The 18,894-nt window shown below is 47.3% G+C and overlaps 1 protein-coding gene across 1 annotated transcript in view; it reads left to right on the forward strand.

The window, feature by feature from the left end:
* The window catches only part of DGKK (diacylglycerol kinase kappa), a 145,505-nt gene extending 130,007 nt beyond the window's left edge, over window positions 1-15,498 (forward strand). Inside the window, exons 28-30 of the mRNA XM_038748152.1 lie at window positions 1,473-1,581; window positions 6,130-6,260; window positions 12,640-15,498. Coding sequence (XP_038604080.1) covers window positions 1,473-1,581; window positions 6,130-6,260; window positions 12,640-12,714 — 315 coding nt within the window. The 3' untranslated portion in view covers window positions 12,715-15,498. The remainder of the gene's footprint in view (window positions 1-1,472; window positions 1,582-6,129; window positions 6,261-12,639) is intronic.
* Window positions 15,499-18,894: the final 3,396 nt, after the last annotated feature.

The raw sequence follows: 18,894 nt of genomic DNA on the forward strand, positions 1-18,894 counted from the left end.
CATGGGTTCTAATCCCGGCTCCGCCACTTGTCGGCTGTGTGACTTTGGGCAAGTCACTTCACTTCTCTGGGCCTCAGTTCCCTCAACTGTGAAATGGGGATTAAGACTGTGAGCCCCACGTGGGACAACCTCATCACCTTGTATCCTCCCCAGTGCTCTACACATAGTAAGCGCTTAACAAATGCCGTCATTATTATTATTATTTTATTATCAGCTGTAAAACAGGGATTCGATACCCATTCTCCCTCCCCCTTAGACCATGAGTGAGGACAGGGTCTGCTCCAATTGTGTCTGCCCCAGGGATTGACGCATATTAAGTGCTTAACAGATGTCTCCAGTTTGTACTGTGGATGTGCCCTGTAGCACACAAGGACTGGGAAGACAAAAGGAGAGTAAACCCAGCCCTTCTCAGAGGAGAGAGAGGTGGCGGGAGGGCAGAAAGGAACATATCTCAAGAGTCCAACTGCAGGTGACAGTTTGGAGAGCCCTGTGGGTCAACCTAAGGAGGGTTGTCACTCCTTCGGGGCTTCGATTATCTCTTCCTCCTTCTTCCACAGGCTCTGGACCCCAGCCCAGCTTCCCTTCCCATCCAATGATATAAGCCATTCGCCACTAAAGCGAATCTGTACTGAGCGCTTCTTAGGGAGAGCCATCTAAGGGGAGCCACTAGGTTGAGGCTAATGACTTCCAGAAACTGTAGGAGCTCAGAATTTTGGCAAATCCCAAAGGCACCCACTTGGGAAACTGGTCTCCTCTCATTTCTGGAAGAATTTGGTCAGTGCCCGGGCCCAGTGGCAAGAGCACAGGCCTGGGAATCAGAAGATCGTGGGTTCTAATCCCAGATCCACCACTTTGCTGTGTGAACTTGGGCAAGTCACTTAACTTCTCTGTGCCTGTTACCTCATCTGTAAAATGGGGATTAATAGTAATAATAATTCTGGTATTTGTTAAGCGCTTACTGTATGGCAGGTGCTGTACTAAGCGCTGAGGTGGATACAATCAAATCGGGTTGGACGCAAGCTATGTAGTAAGTGCTTAATGAATGTCATAAATAAAACCAACCACTCTTCCACTCCTCTGTGGCAGAAATGGGTCCCGGGTGCTGGTGGGGGGGAAGTGCATTGGGGGAGGGATTGGGGCTCACAGTCTCACTCCCCATGATGAGGAAACTGAGGCATAGAAAAGTGAAGTGACTTGACAAGGTCACACAGCAGACAAGTGGTGGATTAAGACTCTAAGCCCCATGTGGGATAGGAACTGTGTCCAACCTGATTATCTTGTATCAGCCCAGCGTTTAGAATGTGGTCGGCACATAGTAAGCGCTTAACAAATACCATTATTATTATTATTATTACTATTATAATCATCTTCATTCATCTGCGAACAGTGGGAGACCCTCCAGGCACCCCTACCTGTCCCCTTCAACTGTGAGAGGGCCTGTTGTCTTAACCCACTTTCTCCCTTGGTTCCAGGAAAGCTCTGGAAATCCCAAGGGCAGCCTCAAGTTACGAATCAACATCCCCAAAGCGAAGAAGGACAAGGACAAAATTCAAAAGTCGAAGTCAAACAGCTCTGGGCCGGGTAAGTCCCCTCAGATTTAGCGTCCCTAACTGGCCCCTGTTAGGACAGAGCTCAAACTCTCAAGAGAAAGAAACTTCAGAAGAAACCAGGCATTAAAGTGTTCAGCCCCAATCCTGCCCCCAATCTGTTTCCCCACACCAGCATCCTGGACCCATTTCAGCCACACAGGAGTGGAAGAGTGTTTTGGTTTTTTTATGGTATTCATTAAGCACTTACTACGTGCCGGGCGCTGTACTAAGCACTGTTATATCTGCTTCAGCCTGTATTATGCGTTCCTTGGAGAGGGCATGGGCTTAAAGACGAAGAGAGATCATAGGTTCCGGTGGGATGACCAGCCCAGTTATTAGAGCTGTGGGAAGTGACCTCTACCCAGATGTCATCTACCAAGGCAAGAGGCAGATCCTCGCCTCAGTCAATCAATCATATTTATTGAGAGCTTACTGTGTGCAGAGCACTGAACTAAGCACTTGGAAGAATAGAGTAGAACAGAGGTGGTAGACACGTTCCCTGCCTTCAACAAGCTTACAGTTAAGAGTAGGAGACAGACATTAATGATGATGATAACGATGGTACTTGTTCATTCATTCAATCGTATTTATTGAGCGCTTACTGTGTGCAGAGCACTGTGCTAAGCACTTGGGAAGTACAAGTTGGCAACATATAGAGACGGTTCCTACCCAACAGTGTGCTCACAGTCTAGAAGGGGGAGAAGGACAACAAAACATATTAACAAAATAAAATAAATAGAATAAATATGTACAAATAAAAAAATAAATAAAATAAATAAATAAAATAGAGTAATAAATACCTACAAACATATATACATATATACAGTATTAAACGCTTACTATGTGCCAAGCACTGTTCTAAGCACTGGGGTAGATACAAGATTATCAGGTTCTCCCACGTGGGGCTCACAGTCTTAATCCCCATTTTACAGATGAGGTAACCGAGGCACAGAGAAGTTAAGTGACTTGCCCAAAGTCACGCAGCTGACAAGTGGTAGAGCTGGGATTAGAACTCACGGCCTCTGACTCCCAAGCCTGTGTTCTTTCCATTAAGCCACACTGCTCCATGAATGAATGAATGGATAAGTGAATGAATTATGGATACACCTATAGGTGCTGAGGGAGGGGTGAATAAAGGGTACAAATCCAAGTCCAAGGGCAGTGCCTCGGCCAGCCATCATCGTTTGGGCCCACAGATTTGCTCTCCCAGTGAAATCCTTTCCCCTTGGACGAAGGCATCACTGACTCAACTGTGTAGGCAAGACACAGAGAAGAAATCAATCAATCAATCAATCAATCGTATTTATTAAGCGCTTACTATGTGCACAGCACTGTACTAAGCTCTTGGGAAGTACAAATTGGCAACATATAGAGACGGTCCCTACCCAACAGTGGGCTCACAGTCTAAAAGAAACATAACCTTGTGGATAGAATACAGGCCTGGGACTTGGAAGAACCCTGGCTCTGTCACTTGATTGCTGTGTGACCCTGGGCAGATCACTTCTCTGTGCCACCTGATCTGTAGAATGGGGATTAAAACTGTAAGATCATTGTACTCTCCAGTGCTCTTAGTACAGTACTTTGCACACAGTAAGCTCTCAGTAAGTATGATTGAGTGACTATGAGCCCCATGTGGGGCATGAATGGTGCCCAGCCTGATTAGTTTGTCTAACTCAGTGCTTAGTATAGTGCCTGGCACATAGTAAATGCTTAACAGATACTAAGAAGCAAAAAAGCAAAACTTTGTTTCTAAGATCCAGCTGTTTCCCTTCAAAAGAACAAAGGGGCACTGTACTTATGGCTTTCATATTAATTTCTGTCTCCCCCTGTAGACTCGTTGCTTGATATGGGCAGGGAGTATGTCTGCTAAAGCTATTGTATTATACTCTCCCAAGTGCTCTGCACATAGTAAGCACTCAATAAATACCACTGATTGATTGTTAAATTGTTATTTATCCCTGTTACCCCCTAGAAACTTCAATTGCCCTTCCTCCAGACTTTCCCTCCAGAGTGGGAAGTGATCACTGTTCATTCATTAAGGTGAAAGCAGTGCTGATATAATTGTTATCCAGTCTATCAAGAGAGAGAGACAAAGAGTGTGTGTGGGTTTGTGTGTGTGTGTACACAAAAATACCAGTCCAGCAGTAGGTATGAGCACCTACTGAGTGCAAGACTCTGTGTTAAGCACTTGGGAGTACAACAGAAAAAAAAAAAGATGGGATTTATTAAGCGCTTACTATGTGCAAAGCACTGTTCTAAGCACTGGGGAGGTTACAAGGTGATCAGGTTGTCCCATGTGGGGCTCACAATCTTAATCCCCATTTTATAGATGAGGTAACTGAGGCACAGAGAAGTTAAGTGACTTGCCCAAGTCACACAGCTGACAATTGGCAGAGCCGGAATTTGAGCCCATGGCCTCTGACTCCAAAGCCCAGACTCTTTCCACTGAGCCACGCCGCTTCTCTTCTTGTCTCAGAAGCAAGACATACTTGGTCCTCCCTCACATGAACTCACGATCAGTGCTTAGTACAGTGCACAGCACATAATAAGTACCTAACAAATACTATCCAGAAAAAAAAAAAGACACTTGGGATTCTGGACTCTTTGGGCACATGTCATTGCTTTCCATCTGGCCCCTGGATAATAATAATAATAATGATGGTATTTGTTAAGCACTTACTGTATGCCAAGCACTGTTCTAAGCCCTGGGATAGATACAAGGTAATCAGGTTGTCCCACATGGGGCTAACAGTCCTAATCCGCATTTTACAGATGAGGTCACTGAGGCATAGAGATGTTAAGTGGCTTGCCCAAGGCCACATAGCAGACAAGAGGCATAGCCAGGATTAGAACCCACATCTTCTGACTCCCAAGCCTGGGCTCCTTCCATCAAGCCATGCTGCCCACCATCTCCTGCGTCTCCCTAACTTTCTCCCTTAATTCGCCACCCCCACAGTACTTATGCCCGTAGTCATAATTTATTTATATAAACCTGATTAACTTGTATTTACCCCAGCACTTAGAGCATCATCATCATCATCAATCGTATTTATTGAGCGCTTACTGTGTGCAGAGCACTGTACTAAGCACTTGGGAAGTACAAGTTGGCAACAAGTTGGCAAGAGCAGTGCTTGGTACATATGAAGTGCTTAGCAAGAATCATTATCATTATTATTATTATCATTAATAATAATAATAATAAAGTGTGTCTCGCCCTCTAGACTGTAAGCTCAGTGTGGACAGGGAATATTCCTGTTATAGTGTTGTGTTGTACTCTCCCAAACGCTTAGTACAGTGCCCTGCAAACAGAAGCAACACGGCGTAGTGGATAGAACATGGGCTTGAGAATCAGAAGGCCATCGGTAATAATCCCAGCTCCACCCCTTGTCTGCTGTATGACCGTGGGCAAGTCACTTCACTTCTCTGTGTCTGTTCCTTCATGTGTAAAATGGGGATTGAGACTGTGAGCCCCACGTGGGACAGGACTGCGTCCAACCCGATTTGCTTGTATCCACCCCAGTGTTAAGTACAGTGCCTGGCACGTAGTAAGTGCTTAACAAATACCATTATTATTATTATCATAAGAAGAAGAAAAACTAAATAAATATGATTGATTATCCCATCTCTGGCTCCGAGGGTGACAGATGAGAACAAGTAGCCCACGCCCTGGCAGGTGGAAAGTTGAGATCTGGTTGGAAGCAGTATGGGGAACCCTTCCTCCCAAGCCGGCCAGCTGACCACGGATGGTGAGGGAGGAGGAAGAGAGCCAGTAGTCTGCACTGCTAAGATTACACATGCCAGGCTTCCTTTACCATCCTGGTCAACAGTTGACAGGAGCCAATGCCCTCCGGAACTAGGATCCTGGTTCTTGGATTCATGGTTTCTACCAATCAATCAATCAATCGTATCTACTGAGCACTGCACTAAGCGCTTGAGGGAGAATAATTCAACAGAGTTGGTAGACACATTCCCTGCCCACAACGAAATTGCAGTCTAGAGGGGGAGACACAATAATATAAATAAATGAATGACAGATGTGGACATAGGTGCTGTGGGACTGAGGGGTGAATAAAGGGAGAAAATCAGGTTGACACAGAAAGGAGTGGGAAAAGAGGAATTGAGAGCTTAGGCGGGGAAGGCCTCTTGGAGAAGATGAGCCTTAAGGAAGCCTTTGAAGGTGAGGAGAATAATTGTCTGTCGGTTATGAGGAGGGAGGGCATTCCAGGCCAGAAGCAGGACGTGGGCGAGAGGTCAGTGGCAAAGTAGAGGAAATCGAGGTACAGTGAGTAGGTTGGCAATAGAGGAGCGAAGTGTGGGAAGCATGTGTTTCTGATGCCTCGTCTAAGCCACCCCTTTGATCGTGCCGCAAACCCTCTCCCGTGCCCCCCAAGCGACCCCTTTCCAGCTCCTCTCATTTTTCCTTTTTGAACCTTTCTGTGCTTTGCTTGTGGCTTCCTTGGGTGTGGGTGTGTGTTGCTTTTGGCCGTTTCTCTCTGTACTTCTTGCTGAGTCGATCGTCTTTGATTTTCCTTTTTGCTAGTGGACAAATGGGGCACTGAGGAGGTGGCTTCTTGGCTGGACACGCTTGGTTTAGGGGAATACAAAGACATTTTTATCCGCCATGACATCCAGGGCTCAGAGTTGATCCTGCTGGAGAGAAGAGACTTGAAGGTATTCCATCTCCCTCCTCCCCTGGCCGCTGTTGACGGCTGCCCTTCCCAAGCCAAGCTGGCATGTACTTGGCATGACCCTCAGGAAGCATGGCTCTCCCCGAGTTGGGCTGCCTTCTGCTTCCTGATTCCCCTGCCCTTCCTTCTCTGGGACATCGCTCAAACAGTAGACGGTTTTGAACCCCTACTGGATGCCAAGCACTGGACTGAGTCCTTAGGAGAGTACATAGTTGTAGAAGACACCCACCCTGTCCACAAGGAGCTGACAATCTACTAATTCACCACCTAAAAAATTTACAGAAAGGAGGAAAGAAGGCTTAAATAGAGTAGGTAAATTCCTTCATTCAATCATATTTATTGAGCGCTTACTGGGAGAGTACAATATAACAATAAGCAGACACATTCCCTGCCCACAGCGAGCTTACAGTCTAGAGGTAAATCAAAATATACTACTCCAGAGGCTGTGAGGGCAGAAGGGCTAAAATGTTAGTTGGGAGACGAAAGATTATTCGGTCAGCTTCCTGGAGGAGGTGGGATTTCAGAAGGCCTTTGAAGATGGGGAGAGCTGTGGCCTGGTGGGTTTGAAAGGGGAGGGCATTCCAGGCAGGAGGGAAGGTGCCCACATCAGGTGCTTTGCAGAGGCCGTTAAAATCTGCCACATTTTCATTTTGAGAATGGGGGCCGGGCCCAAGAAGAGCAGGGATCTTAGAGGAGGTGGGCACCAGGAAGGAACCGGCTTCAAAGAGCTAATAGGTTAGAAAGCTGCCATTTGGGGTCTTTCCAGCCCCGACTGGAAACACTCAGGTCTCGTCAGAGACCTGGGTTTGAGCAGATCTACAAAAGGGGCCCCGTGGAGTAACGTCTTTGTGTCAAGAAACTATCAGGTTATTATCCCGGAAGCCCCGTTAGATAGAAGGAAGCTCAGTGTACGAATTGCAATGTGGCCCATTTGAAGCCACGAAATTCATTCTAGGAAACTGGTGTCTGCTGCCGTGGCCTTCTGTCTTTTCATGCCAGGCTTCTCAGCCTCCTAATTCTGTCTGCCCAAAGCTCTTCCTCCTATTTCCCCCCAGTATTCCCTCTCCAACCTTAGCCACTTGTCCAACCTAAGCTCCCTGGTCCATTTCATCTCCACCAGCTTTTCTGCGGCTGGCTCTTCCCTTTGCAGTATCCTTCTGTGGTGTCTGTTCTGTGAGCTGTTTTTCAGGCTCTAGTCACAACCCCCATCAGCCCCTCCCAGCCCGGGAACCTCAAACACCCGGAGAAGCATTCTGTGGAGCGAGGCTTTAGTCACCCCCACATACTCACGATGGGCGAAGTGACCTCACTGCCAACAATGAGGCTGGCTTCACTTCCTCATTTCTCCTCTCCCTCTCCTCATCTCTTGCTGTGGAACGGTCTCCTTCCAAATACGTCCAGAGCAGTCCGCTGGGCAAGGTTGGGCCTTGTCAAAGGGATTCTCTGCCCTCATGAAAAGAGCACAAGCGTGAGAGTCAGAGAACCTGGGTTCTAATCCCGGCTCTGACACTTGTCTTTCGTGTGACCTTGGGCAAATCACTTTGCTTCTCCGGGCCCCAGTTGCCTCAACTGTAAAATGGGGGTTAAGACTGTGAGCACCACACGAGATGTGGACTGTGTCCAATCTGATGAGCTTGAATCTATCCCAGGGCTTAGAACAGTGCCTGGCACATAGTAAGTGCTTAAGTATCATTTTTTTGAAAAAAGAAGGAACAGAGCAGAACAGGCTTCCATCCTGGTGGGGATTTGCCTGCCTGAATTAAGCTCTATAATCACTAGAGATAATAATAATAATAATTGTGGTATTTGTCAAACTCGTACTGTGTGGCAGGCACTGTACTAAGCACTGGGGTAGATACAAGCAAATGGGGTTGGGGCTCACAGTGTAACTCCCCACTTTACAGATGAGGTAACTGAGCCACAGAGAAGTGAAGTGACTTGCTCAAGATCACAGAGCAGAAGTGGCAGACCTGGGATTAGAATTTATGACCTTCTGACTCCCAGGCTTGAGCTCAAACCTCAGTGCTTTGCACAGAGTGAGCGCTTAACAAATACCATTATTATTATTATTATTATTATTATTATTATGTCCCAGAAATAGATCCAGAGGATGAGGGTGAGGCTAGAGAGCAAGTCTCAGATTTCCCAGACTGAGCCCCCCTTTTCCTCTGCTCCTCCTCCCCTCCCTATCCCCAACTCCCTCCCCCACCTTCCTCACAGCACTTATATATATATATATATATATATATATGTACTTATTTACTATTCTGTTTATTTTATTAGTGATGTGTATAGATCTATATTCTATTTATATTGATGCTGTTGATGCCTGCCTATTGTTTTGTTGTCTGTCTACCCCCTTCTAGACTGTGAGCCTGTTGTTGGGTGGGGATTGTCTCTATTTGTTGCCGAATTTTACTTTCCAAGCGCTTAGTATAGTGCTCTGCACACAGTAAGTGCTCAATAAATACGATTGAATGAATGAATGTGTAATGCCCAGCTGAGTGGGCAGAGGTGAGGAGGAGCCCACCCCAAAGTCACCTGTGCCTCCTCCCTTCCCTCCCCCTTGCCTTCTGGCTACTTCTTTGCTCCCTTCCTTGCCTTCCCTTTCTCATTCTCTTTCCCTCTTTCCCCATTCCCCTCTCTTTTTCTTCTCCTCCTCCTCCTCCTCCTTCTTAATAAAAATAATAATCATAATTACAGTATTTGTTAAGCGCTTAGTATATGCCAAGCACTAGGGTAGATACAAGGTAATCAGGTTAGCCCAAGGTCCTTTCCCACATAGGGCTCAGAGTCTTAATCCCCATTTTACAGATGAGGGACTTGGGGCACAGAGAAGTGAAGCGACTTGCCCAAGGTCACACAGCAGACAAGTGACAGAGCCAGTATTAGAACTCAGGTCCTTCTGACTTCCGGGCCTGTGCTCTATCCATTAGGCCATGCTGCTGCTTCTTTTTCTCCTCCTCCTTTTCCCCCTCGCCTCCTCCTTTCCCCTTCCCCTTCTCCTTCCCTCACCCCCCACATCCTTCCTTCTTTTCATCCCTCTCCTACCCCCTTCCCCAGCATTTTTTTCTTGCCTGCTGTTCAGCTGGGTGGAAGAGCATCCGGTGGCAAGGGAGTTGTGCAGGTAGCAGGGTGTAAAAGCATTTGTGCCCCCCCGCCACTGTCTTAATGCCCCCCTGCCCTTCTTAAACACATGCCCCCAGTGCCCCCCAGCATGGGGGTGAGACCCCATCTATACCCATGGATGCCTGGAGTTTCACTTTTAAGCCCTCTAAACTGTAAGCTGGTTGCAGGCAGGTAATGTGTCTGTTTATTATTCTACTGTAAGTGCTTAGGACAGTGCTCTGCACACAGTAAGTGCTCAGTAAATAATAATAATAATGGCATTTATTAAGTGCTTACGATGTGCAAAGCACTGTTCTAAGCACTGGGGAGGTTACAAGGTGATCTAGACTGTGAGCCCGTTGTTGGGTAGGGACCGTCTCTGTATGTTGCCAACTTGTACTTCCCAAGCGCTTAGTACAGTGCTCTGTACACAGTAAGCGCTCAATAAATACAATTGAATGAATGAATGAATGAATGAATGAAGGTGATCAGGTGGTCCCATGGGGGGCTTACAGTCTTAATCCCCATTTTACAGATGAGGTAACTGAGGCCCAGAGAAGTGAAGTGACTTGCCCAAAGTCACACAGCTGACAATTGGCAGAGCTGGGATTTGAACCCATGACCTTTGACGCCAAAGCCCGGGCTCTTTCCATTGAGCCACACTGCTTCCCTACGTGAAGAAATGCGATTGAGTGAATGAATGAATGCTGCTGATTTAGAAAGAACTTTAAATCCAACGGGCTACCAAGTCTGGGTTTGTGGAGGGTGAAGTGGTGTATGTTCCATTAAATTACCCAGTGCGAGGTGGGTACCGGATTGAGAATGGAGAGGGTCATTTTAGGGGCTTGTATTTTACCAGCATCTGCGGCAACACATCTTGGCAGGCTCTCTTAGGACTAGAACAGCGGTTCTGTCCTCTACTCCACTAACCTATTTAAAACCTATGTTTGAAATAGACTTCCAGAACTAGTGGAGTCTACAGAATTGCCATTCTTTTTTTTTTTTTTTTTTTTACTTGACACTAATTTGAGATCACAATGGAAATATGTGCCTTTTGGTTGTTGTGTTTTTCCCAAAATGTGTTGCCTAATCTCGTCTGGTGGCTCAGAACATTCGTTCAATCGTACTTATGGAGGGTTTTCTGCGCCAGAGCACTGGGAGAGTACAGATCCAGATTTGAGGTTCAGTCCTGGGCAGGGACTTGGGTGTGTTTTGGCTATTTGAGGCCAACTTCCTTTCTTCCACCTGCACCTTTCTCCCTTCCCTCCCCAGCCAGCTCGCACAGAAGCTGGGATGAGAGAATGATGACGGATTTTGATGGTATGGGAACAGCCAAAAGGAACCATAGGCTTATGGCCAGAGTCTCGGGTGCCTATGAGAAGTAGTGTGGCCTAGTGGAAAGAGCACGCGCCTGGGAATCCGAAGGACCTGTGTTCTAATCCCAGCTCTGTCACTTGTCTGCTGTGTGACTTTTGGCAAGTCACATCACTTCTCTGGGCTTCAGTAAAATGGAGATTAAGACGCTCAGGTCACCTCCTTCCCCTCCCCACAGCCCCAGATTTATTACTTTTATTTATTTTACTTGTACATATACGATTGAATGAATTTACTATTCCATTTATTTTATTTTGTTAATATGTTTTGTTTTGTCGTCTGTCTCCCCCTTCTAGACTGTGAGCCCACTGCTGGGTAGGGGCCGTCTCTATATGTTGCCAACTGGGACTTCCCAAGCGCTTAGTACAGTGCTCTGCACACAGTAAGCGCTCCATAAATACGATTGAATGAATGAATGAATGGGACGGGGACTGTGTCCAACCCAGTTCCTTGTATCTGCCCCAGCCTTTAGTACAGTGCCTGGCACATAGTAAGCACTTATCTAATACTGCTTAACAAATACTGCTATTATTGTTGTTGTTATATAATTATTGTTATTTTCATCTTTTTCATCTTTAGAGAAGCTGTGTGGCTCAGTGGAAAAAGCATGGGGTTTGGAGTCAGAGGTCATGGGTTCAAATCCCGGCTCTGCCAATTGTCAGCTGTGTGACTTTGGGCAAGTCACTTCACTTCTCTGGGCCTCAGTTACCTCGTCTGTAAAATGGGGATGAAGACTGTGATCCCCCTGTGGGACAACCTGATTGCCTTGTAACCGCCCCAGCGCTTAGAACAGTGCTCTGCACATAGTAAGCGCTTAATAAATGCCATCATTATTATCATTATTATCTTTTTTATTATTATAGGATGGAACACATGTCTGAGGCCTGAAGTATTGGTGCAGCCTAGAATTGGGGAGAGGCAGGAGCCCCCCAACATTTTGCCAAAACCCAGAATTTACTAACTTAGGCAGAACATGTTACTACTCTTCATTTTAGAGGAAGCAGTGTGGCTCAGTGGAAAGAGCATGGGCTTTGGAGTCAGAGGTCATGGGTTCAAATCCCGGCTCTGCTAATTGTCAGCTGTGTGACTTTGGGCCAGTCACTTAACTTCTTTGTGCCTCAGTTACCTTATCTGTAAAATGGGGATTAAGACTGTGAGCTCCCTTTGGGACAACCTCACCACCTTGTAACCTCCCCAGCGCTTAGAACAGTGCTTTGCATAAAGTAAGTGCTTAATAAATGTCATTATTATTATTATTATGATTTTAAGCCCTGCCTACCTGCCAGAGAAAGCATCCCTTCATCTCTGGGACAGTCCAGCTGAGACTCCTCATGTTCATTTATTCATTCAATTGTATTTACTGAGCGCTTACTGCGTGCAGATCAGTGTACTAAGTGCTTGGGAAGTACAATTCAGCAATAAAGAGAGACAATCCCTGCCCACATCAGGTTTACAGTCTAGAATAGGGGAGACAGACATCAAAACAAGTAAACAGGCATCAATAAAAATAAAAAGAATTAAAGATATACGTGGAGTCAGGAGACCTGGGTTCTCTACCCAGCTCTGCCATAGCTCTGATATGTGGGTTTTGGCAAGTCACTTAACATGTAATATGCCTCAGGGTCCACACTTGCAAAATGGGAAAGAAATGCCTGGCCTACTTCTCCCTTAAGCAGTGAGCCCCGTGTGGGTCAGGGATTGGGTCTGATCTGATTGTCACATTGTGACACTGAATAGCACATAGTAAGCACTTAACAACTGCCGCTATTGTTATTTTATTGTTTCATTGTTATTGCTATTATCATTATTGTTATCATCATCATCTGTTCTCCATCGACAGGTGTTAGTAATGCAAGTTCTTTCCTCTGTTTTTTTTTCAGGATCTGGGGATAACAAAAGTGGGCCACATGAAGAGGATTCTCCAGGGAATTAGGGACATGAGCTACAACTTGTAAAGAGCCGGCAGGAGCTCCCTCACAGACAGAAACGTTGAAGAATTCCCAACCAGGCTTCCCGGGACCCAGAAGCTTTGGAGCAATCTCGAATTCTTTATAGAGAGTGACCCCAGTGGTGGTTTCAGAAATCCAGAAGTAGGCCCTGGCTCATAAACCAATAATTCTAGAACTAATAAGAACCACCATCACCCCTCACAGAAATGGTCCCGGGTTGTGGTAGTGCAAAATCCTTGAACATTTCTCCTGGACTTTAGCACGGTGTCCCCATAGAGGTTTACATTTCCACGTTGGCCAAAGAGTTTTGTTTGGAGGTGTCGGCCCCGGCGCTCCTTTTCCCTTGGTGTCATTCGAGAAGCCGGAGTGAAGCCAACCGATTTCAAAGACAGGATCCATAAGCGGGGTTTCTGGAGCTGGGTGGGGTTCGCTTGGCTGACTGGGAGATGGGTCTGTGGAGGAGAGGGAGCTCAGCCTATCTGCTCACCTGGAATTCAGGTGACTTCCCAAAGTTTAACTTGGGATTCTGCGATGTTATCGTCCTTTTTGTTTAATGGTGAGAGAGAGAGCCTCAGACCACAGCTAAAGAGAACCAGGTACTAGAGGCTTGTCTGCTTCCCTGATTATGTGACATCATGCATGTTGAGAACTGCCTTTCTCTTGGACACTGCAAAGTCCCTGTAAATCGCTGATGCTACCTGTGTGTGTGTGTGTTTGTGTGCAGGTGCGTGAGTGTGCTCAGATGTGTGTATGTGTGCGTATACGCTCATATTGGTGAGCTAGCTGGGGGCTAGTGACTGATTTTTGATCCCAATTCCTGCCCCGTGGGACTCCCTTGCTCCCTTACTGTTGGCTTGATGGTGTCTTCTGAAACTGAAATCATAAACCTACACTGCTTAATCCTAACCTGCATGCCATACTGCAGTGCTTTGCATTATTCCTTTAGAGTGTTCATTTTTGGTGGGAGCCAAAAGCTCCTCCCTGTTCAGCTGTATAGATTATACATATATATATATATATGACATATATATATAAATAGATGTACATATATTTTTTTAAGAACTGAAAATACAACTCAGCTTCTAAGGCTCATAAGAGTTACTTTGTAACTTGCCGTGCTACCCAGGATAAAACACCTTTACCCCTGTCTTCCCACCCCTTCCACTTCTTTCCCCAACGTCAGGGGTGCTAGGTAGATTGCCGATTGTTCAGTACCGTGGTGAAGCCTCTTAAATCGAGGCGGCTCGTAGCTTCTTCTGCTGCCCCACCAGGATTCTGATAAGGGTCGAGCCCCTGGTGGGCCAGTGACTGTGTCTGCCTTGATTAATCTTGTGTCTACCCCAGCACTTAGTATAGTGCTTTGCACAGAGTAAGCGCTTAACAAATGCCAGTTATTAACTTCTGGCACTCCACTCCTCTGATGCCCGTGACTAGAGGTGGGGTCTGTGGGCAGCCCCCATCCAGCGGGGGATTGAGTTCCTTGTTTCTGGTCTGTGCCAAGGATTTGGCGTCCCCTCCCCCTTTTCCCACCACCCCAATCTCTGAGGAGAGGGACCTCGAGAAGTGGGAGTCAGATGCGGGAATTTGACCATCAGTTCTGTGGCCCTCCAGAGAGCTAGAGGTGCTGGAGAATCATCCCATGAACTGAAGCCATCCTCTGCCTGGGCGTGTTCTGGTTTACCAGCTGACTCTTGACCTGTTCCCCATTATCGGCTTGAACGGGGTCGACCAGGCCTCCTGGGAAGCAGATGGGCTTCCAATTCTGAGGGTTTGTGGTCCGGTTCGATACTTTGAGGCCGGAGACAGATAAGCCAGGAAGCAGCATTCACTCGTGGCTCTCTGCTTCCTCCCAGAGTTCTTTAGAAAGCAAATGAGATCCAGAGATGAGAGGCTGGCAGGTGGAAACCAGCTGGCTTGGAAGACCATCTGAACTGATTATCTACCTTATATTCCCCTCTGCCCCCAACCCAGTGCTTATTACAGTGCTTGGCACCTAGTAAGAGCTTAACAAATACCACCATTATAAGAGTAAGCCTTGAGGATATCCTCAGGCACAGGCTCTCTCCCACTTTTCCCCTTCCGCCTTCTCTCATCCGATATGGCCCAGTCTGGAAGCCAGAAACCTGCCCTCTCAATCAGTCATTATTGATCGAGCGCTTACTGTGTGCAGAGCACTGAACTAAGCTCTTGGGAGGTGGCAATATCACTAGCACATCCTCTGGAGGCCAAAGCTGACTCACTGAAGCCGGCAGGAGGGGATTCCCGGAAGCCGGAGGGCTAATCGAGGCTCAGTACCCCTTGGCCCAGCCCATCTCCCCCTCCCTAGCCTGCCTCTCTTCCAATTGGGAAGTCTGGGGGAAAGCGAGAGCGGCTGACTAACTCTTGGAGTTTCTCAGACACCTCCCTAATTGGGGTGCCAAAATATCAGCCAGGTTCTAGCCATCGGTCCAAATGGGAAAGTATTGTAAATAGACGAAATGTAGAAAATACCTTTGATGTTTAATAAGCGTCTATAAGATGCTTGTCTTTTCAGGCGGCGATCCTTTGTTCTGCATCCCATTTCTCCCTGCACCCCTTTGTCATCTCCCAGGATGAGGCTCAGACCTTAATCACTGGTCCCCTCTCTGAGAGCCCCATTCCCCCAAGATTACAAACTGGTCCTTTTTTTTAACCAGTCATCAGTAGCCAAGTGGACTGTGTAGTTGCTCATGCATGCCAACATGCATACACACACACACACACACATACACACTCCAGTCTCCCCTCCCCATCTCCCACTCACACCTCTCTTCTCTCCGGTTTCTCTATTTCCACACTCTGCACTCTCCTCAATCTCTCTCTCTCACACAATCTTTCCAGTCTCTCTCATTTACTGTCTGCAGCCTCTCCTCTCTCACTCACACACTCCAGTCTTTCCCTGGCTCTCTTTCTCATACATGCTCTCTGGAGGAGCCTGCAGTCTCCTCTTTCCAGCTCTTGCTCTCTTTCTCTCTCTCTCTCTGAAGGACCACGCAGTCTGTCTCAGGAGTCGGCTGTAAAAGAGGAAGGGGCAGCTTGCTCTCCAAAGTGTCCCGGCGGGCCGTGCCTTTCAGAAGCCCATCGGTTCTAATGGTGTCAAGCTTCACATGACTCTTCTTGTCATTTAACTCAGTCCCATGGTGGTGGACTCCAGCAAGGTTGGGGTAGTTCCCACACTCACTCCTCGTTTCTCTTCTTTCTCTGCTCTCTCAGAGATGATGTGAGCAAGACGGGGCTGTTGTCAAAGGAGGAGAGGAGCAGAATGCAGAGAAGCTGGGGGAAGGAGAGGGATCCCATGAGCCTTAGCTGGTTACTAGCTCAGTAACCCCTCTCCATCCAAGCAGATGGTGGAAAAGCTACTGGATTTCTGCCCACTGGCCCCTCTTCCCTGGCCTGGACGGTGGTAGGAACGGCCAGCCCTGCTTGAGGAGTAGGAGGTGAGCTGTAATTCAGCCAAAGGGGCTGAGGACCCCATCTCACGTCTATTTCCGTTCCCTGGAAAGGCATCCTTTCCGGTCAGGCTACGACTTCAGGCAAGCACGTGGCTACCCCAGTTGTCCCTTTGTGTAAATAATTTTAAAACGGCTTTTTGTTCAGCTACCCCTTGCCCCCACCCAAGGGGCTCCCTTTGACAGAGGGTGCAGGTGGAAAGGAGAAAAAAAACAACTGTTAAGGAATCCCCTCTGGCATGAAGGGATAGTCTGGTGTGCTGGGCAAGGCCAAGCCAAGTTTCTGGTCCCTCACACCCCTGACTTTCTCAGAGCTGGGGGTGGGGGCCCCACAGCAGAAGGGCTAGTGGTGCAGAGGCTACTTATTTCTAGATTAGCAGGAGGGAGATCCTCCTCAATCCTGCTGCCCTGTTGCAAGCCCCCATCACCCTGCTGAGGGCTGCTAGAAAGAGAGGCTACAGTGACAGTCTCTATCAGTGAACACTAGAGCTCCCAGCAACCTTGAGAAGGATACCTTACCTGCAGGTGAGCCTTTGGGGGAGGGTGGGCTGGAGGTGCCCACAGAATGTGATTATTTAATATTTATGATGAACTGCTGTGATGTCTGAGGGAAGGGAGGGGGCAGAGGGAAGGGAGGGGGCAGAGGGAAGCTGAGCTTTCCCAGCTGAGGGGTATCAGTGAGACTGTCTCTCTCACTACTTCTTTTCAAAAATGGAATGCTTCCTGCCAGCATAACCTGTGCTGTCTGGTCTTGCCAGCTAGTAGCAGGGGCCTGTCCTCTCTCCACCTGGTTTTTAGCAGGCTGGGTGATAGGAATGGACTTGTCCTTTTCCGGTTCCCCTCAGCATCCAGGGGAGAGAAGAGGCAAAAGGTAGGAAACCATGAGCAAAATGGAAAAAAAACAGTCACCCCTCATAGTGTGTCCCCCCTCAGGACCCTCTAAGCAGTGTGGCTTGTGAAATATTGTTTGTTTCTCTGTGTTCTACCCACTGATTATAACCCATCATTGGTTTGTGAACCAGGCATATATGGGTTGGGAGGCAGGGGAAGGAGAACAGACCCAGAATGGCAAAAATCAGAACAGTTCCCAAACCTGTGCCTGTCCCTTCTCTCCCAAACTGTAACATCAGTCCTGAAAGTAAAGAGAGTATTGCTTATGTCTCAGACCATTCTAATAAATGGATGAATGTGTCACTAGTGTCTGTTCCTCACGCCGAGTAGGAGCGGGGCCCAAGGGAGGAGGGAGGGCTTTTTCAGAAGTCCAGGCTCCTCTAGTTCAGTCTTTGTTGAGAAAGATTCCCACAACCAAATAGCTTGGGGATCAGGCAGATCACAAGCCAAATTTATCTGTTGCCAAATTGTACTTTCCAAGCGCTCTGCACAAACTAAGGCACTCAATAAATATGATTGAATGAATGAAAGAAAAGCCGTGGCTAGATCACAAAATGTTTTAGGCAAGAACTGATCCATTAGAGGCAGATAAATCAGGGATAAATCGGTGATAGTCATTTTCTAAGTTCAAAAGGGGTGTGGAGAAGCAGCTGTGAAACTCCTGGGGTTGGGAGGTTTGTTCTCCATTGTTACAACAGATCCTTAAGTATCCATCCATGAGAGCTCCTGCAGTTCTGAGCAATCTTAGATGGTCCCACCCTGTTATCTGATAAACTAATAATGGTATTTGTTCAGCACTTAGCCTAGCAGAAAGAACCCGGGCCTGAGAGACAGAGGACGGCACCTTCTAATCCTGGCCCTGCCACAATTTGTGACCTTGGGCAAGTCACTTACCTTGCTCAATACCTGTTTGCCCTCAGACTGTGAGCTTGTGTAGGTCAGGGACTGCATCCGACCTGATTACCCCAGGCTTTAGTACAGTACCTGGCCCATAATGCTTAAGTAATAATAATTAAGGGCGTTTGTTAAATGCTATGTGCCAAGCACTGTTCTAAGCACTGGGGTAGACACAAGATAAGCAGCTTGTCCCACGTGGGGCTCACAGTCCTTATTCCCATTTTCCAGATGAGGTAACTGAGGTACAGAGAAGGGAAGTGACTTGCCCAAAGTCACACAGTTGATGTGGAGGAGTGGGATTAGAACCTACAACATCTGACTCCCAACATCGTGCTCTTTCCACTAAGCCACGCTGCTTCTCTAAGACAGTGGGAGACTATTACCATCTCCTAGCCCTAGTCCTAACCACGACCTCACTTGCCCACACTGCCGGCCCCGGAGGAGAATGAGCCGACCCTCTTTCCTTTGCTCCACCGAGCTCCTGGAAAGACCATTCTTCAGTCGATGGCGGACAAGAACAAAGCAGCGTGGCCCAGCGGATAGAGCACGGGCCCGAGAGTCAGAAGGACCTGGGTTCTAATCCCTGCCCCACCACTTGTAAGCAGGGAATGTAATGATCTCGCATACACAGTGCTCTACACATAGTAAGCGCTCACATACAATCGATTGTGTGAGCTTGGGCAAGTCACTTAAGTTCTCTGTGCCTCATCTGTAAAATGGGAATTAAGACTGAGCCTCTTTTGGGACCTGGACTGTGTCGCACCTTATTATCTTGTACATAGCCCAGTGCTTAGTAGAGTGCCTTGCATACGGTAAGCGCTTAAGTACTGTAGGGAAAAAAAAATGAGAACATGGCAGAAAGCTTTTACAAACATTTATCAATACAGACATCACAAACCAATACAAGTAATGGAAGACTTGCGAACCTTAA

This window comes from Tachyglossus aculeatus, chromosome 6, assembly GCF_015852505.1.
Source record: "Tachyglossus aculeatus isolate mTacAcu1 chromosome 6, mTacAcu1.pri, whole genome shotgun sequence".
Lineage (NCBI taxonomy): Eukaryota > Metazoa > Chordata > Mammalia > Monotremata > Tachyglossidae > Tachyglossus > Tachyglossus aculeatus.